The 3997-nt window shown below is 26.1% G+C and overlaps 1 protein-coding gene across 1 annotated transcript; it reads left to right on the top strand.

The window, feature by feature from the left end:
* Nucleotides 1-790: 790 nt before the first annotated feature.
* On the top strand, nt 791-3405 carry LOC145840831 (uncharacterized). Its single transcript, XM_082948170.1, has 5 exons — nt 791-1294; nt 1556-1738; nt 2432-2614; nt 2754-2874; nt 2941-3405. Exons 1-5 carry the CDS (start codon nt 910-912, stop codon nt 3179-3181), a joined length of 1113 nt encoding a protein of 370 aa, XP_082804296.1. The 5' UTR covers nt 791-909; the 3' UTR covers nt 3182-3405.
* Nucleotides 3406-3997: the final 592 nt, after the last annotated feature.

Raw genomic sequence — 3997 nt, 5'->3', positions numbered from 1 at the left:
AAAGCAGCTTTTTTGTAATTTAAAACCAAAGAGTTGAAATTTACTGAATTGAGTTCATATACAGTTAGGTTAACTTACTTAAAAATATGTTAAAGTTTTTTTTAAAAAGTTTTATAAAAGTTTAGTAAATAAAAACACAGTTATAACAGGAATACTTTAAGTTACATCTTTTTAATCGTAGTCTTTAAGTTTACTTTACTCTAAATCTACTGTATAAGTTTTTTTTTTTTTTTGTTAAATATATGACTTGTTAATTTTTCTACAATATCTTTAATAAAAAAAACAGCAGAAGTTAAAATTATAGAAATTGAAATTCGCATTTAACTATTAAAATATTAAAAATTAACAAAAGACATGAAGCTTTTGTAAGCCAAACACAAGAATGATTACAATTTAGAAATTTAAAACTACTAAGTTAAAAAAATGATAAGACTTTACATTGTATTTCACAATCTTCATTAAACAGTTTTTAATACTCAACGAAACATTTTTTTATATCAAACCAAGTAAAAACTTTTAAATGTTTAATAAAAATGGTTCATAACACTAAAAGTTAAAGTATGATAAATTTTGTTCTCGCGTGACAATATCAAAAACTAAACAAGTTATAATAAAAACAATGAAAAAAATGCAGTTTGTATTTACGGTTGACTAGTTTTAAGTACACATTAAACTTATTTTATTGATAAAATGCTTTTAACAAATGTTTAAGTTATGAAAAAGGGGCATATTCAACTGAGTATAAAAGTAACACAATAAAAACTTTATATTAAAAAAGTTTATGCTGAGACAGATGGACTTTATAAAAACAAACTAGAAGCTAAAGCTTGAAATATATGATCAGTTAAAAGCAACTTAGTTAAAAAAAAGAACACAAAAATTTCAAGTATCAAAAAAAGTAAAATATAAATGCAGTTGAGTCAAGTGATTTTGAAAATGTTGTCTTTCACTAAAACAAGTTTTCCAGCCCTGCTACTTCTTCTGTCGGTTTCCATTTGCGTAAAAAGCCAAAATTGTCAGCAGGATTGCAGAGTGGTTTGCGACCAGGAACAAAACTTTTATCAAAGCCCTGACAGCCAGCTTTTGAGAGGCAAGCAAGGTCCTCGTGGTTCGAAAGGCGAAGTTGGACCACCGGGGCCAGCTGGTCCGCCCGGAAGGACAGGTCACCTTGGCAACCAGGGGGTGAAGGGAGATAGGGGAATACCCGGTTCGAAGGGCGAGTGTGATTTGGAGCGGATCGAAAGGGTGGAAAGGAGAGTTGAAATTTTGGAAAAATTTGTTGAGAGATTTTACAGTGAGTTGAGTTTTTGACGTATTTTTATTCAACTAAAAAATATATTACAGCTTTTTTCATGCAAATAAATTTTCGTAAAAAATCGAGCAAGTAATTTTTAATAACTTGTAAACATTAAAAGTTTCAAAAAATAAAAAAGATTAAATTAGAGCAAAGTAGTCAAAAACAATGATAATACAATAAAAGGTTATAAATTTTTCTAATAAACAAACTAACATGAAATCGTTAAAAAAATTTATAAATACTGATACTTTTTTACAGATTGTGAAATTGAACCAGTGTTAAATTCAAACATAAACCAATCAATAGTTTTACTCAATAATGAACAAATAATTGTAACTTGTAATGAAGGTTATGAAACAAAAGATGATACAAAAAGGATTTGTAATAAAGGATTAGTTTTTCCTAGTTTTAAAACTCATCCAGTTAAATGTGTGCCAAAAAGTTAGTTTTAATGTTCAATTTCAATCTTATTTTTTGTTTTACATAAATTTGAATTAACTCAAGGCTATTACTTGTTTAAATTTTTTGTACTGTCATTAATATTCAAAGTTTAAAAGTAGTACTTTTTACAAACTTTAAATTATAAAATCTAACGTACTACTTTTAGTATAAAACTAAGCTTATGAATTACTTATTTATAAGGATTTAGTACTCTAAAATCTCTGTTCCTTTAAAGTTATTACGCGAACTATTTCACAAGCTTAGTTTTTAGTTACCAATAAGTGGCTATTAAGTCTATTTACTTTATAACTTGCAAGATTATATTAATGATACATATTTAGTTTTTAACAAAAACTATGTCAACTATATTGTGTTAGATAAAAAGTGATTTGTAAATTCAAAAACACATTAATTTAAAGTTATATATTCATAGCTAATTCACAAGTTACGATAATTCGATTCGGTGATTTGATAAAGAAGTTTGTTAAACAAAAAAATTAACAGTTCGATATTCAAAAACTATTATCAAAACAGATTAAATGCTCAAACCACAAATTTCTAATCTTTTGTCCCCTGTCTTTTCATAGTTGAAAAAACGATTAATATAACTTTGAAAAACGGATAAGTTGTTTTAATAAATAGCATATTTTCACTTTTATATTATTTTCGCAACACTAACACTTTTTTTTATAGACTGCAACTTAACCAACATTGAAAACGTCATCACTAATGTGTCTGGATTATTACGTCATAGTGACAGTGTCAAGCTCACTAAAACTTGCGGGTCAATGGAGAAATTGGATGGTCCTAGAGTCAGGACTTGTTTGTTCGGGGTTTTAACCCCTAGCATTGAAGATGAGCCCTTAGTTTGCAAAGGTTTTATTTATTTTAAAGGCAACTTATTTAAATTATTATCTTGAATTTAACAGTTGTTTTCTGACAAGATAAAAACATTATCCCTATGAATTTTAACTTAATGTTTAATAATAGTAATTTTTAAGAAACATTTTTACAGAGCTGAAATTTAGATTTTACTCGAATGGTGTATCTTGGAATGAAGCTCAATCGATTTGTGAAAACAATCATAACAAAGGCAGTCTCATAACTGAAGGAATAAATAACTTATCTCAACGAAGGTAAAACTATTATACTACTTGATTAGAAAAAATATATATGCTGCTTTACTTTTAATGACTTTTTAGAGAACTATGTCAGGACCTAAACGCAAGAACTGGGCTGTATATTGGTTACAAAAAAGAAGACTCGAAATGGAAAAAATATGACGGCTCAGAAGTCTCAGATCAATTTGACTTTGATTGGATTAACGGGTATGGAAACACTGGAAATCATATTTCATTGGAATGTTATAGAGAGAATTTAAATAATTTCGGACAATTATTCGATTCTTCTCACAATAAACCTTTTATTTGTCAGTACATTTAGCTGTAAGCCCATATAACATACCAAACGTCTTTTATTTTTTTTTATTCTATATAGTTTATTTTGATAAGGTTTAAATCAAAAACTGCTTTTCTTTTTTATTAATCTTATTTTCTCTATTATTCCATGGTTTGTAGGTATACATTTAAAAAATGATAAAACATTAAAATAAACTTTAGAAAAATAATAGCTATACTTTTATTACATTGTCGAGACGTACAACTTATAGCAGGGTTTATATTTAAAAATTAATTATAAACTGAAAGTTAGTTTTACTGTTTTACAAAACATTTAAACGTTAAATTATTTTGTAAACAAAAGTTATTATTGTTTAGTTTACACAATATTTATAGTTAATAAAACAAAGTATTTCTAACATGTAAAAAACTTTTTTATAAAGGTTTAAATGTTAACTTTAATGAAATTTTCTAAATTTAAATAAGTTCTATATTCATTTCAAATATCTTCGATCAATACTAACCGCCATTCATTAAACTTATTTTGTGTCTAATAACTTTAGAACTACTTGCTTTTTAATAAGATGATTGTATTTAATTTTGAAAGTAAACCTACCCATGCTTTTTTTTCTTTTGAATTGTTTAAGCTTCAAAACTATAACTACAACTATAACTTCAATTACTTAAATCAATCATACCAATAACCAATAATCTCAAAAAAATTTACAACAGAAAAATTTGTAAACAAAGTTTAGCAAAAATAATTAATCATAAGTTACTAAAGTTTGTTGTAGATTTCATTTACTTGATACCTAAAAACTTTTATCAAAGTTTCTTATTTAAAGCATTGTAATTGATTTTT

Source organism: Thalia democratica, chromosome 7 (genome assembly GCF_965202585.1).
Source record: "Thalia democratica chromosome 7, ktThaDemo2.hap1.1, whole genome shotgun sequence".
Lineage (NCBI taxonomy): Eukaryota > Metazoa > Chordata > Thaliacea > Salpida > Salpidae > Thalia > Thalia democratica.
The sequence above is the reverse complement of the archived record's forward strand: the minus strand, read 5'-3'. Positions and strand labels throughout refer to the sequence as shown.

Coding starts and splice junctions, on each gene's coding strand:
- LOC145840831 (XM_082948170.1), top strand. CDS start 910: ATGCAGTTGAGTCAAGTGATTTTGAAAATGTTGTCTTTCACTAAAACA. Junction 1,295..1,555: donor ATTTGTTGAGAGATTTTACA/GTGAGTTGAGTT, acceptor ACTTTTTTACAG/ATTGTGAAATTGAACCAGTG. Junction 2,615..2,753: donor TGAGCCCTTAGTTTGCAAAG/GTTTTATTTATT, acceptor ACATTTTTACAG/AGCTGAAATTTAGATTTTAC.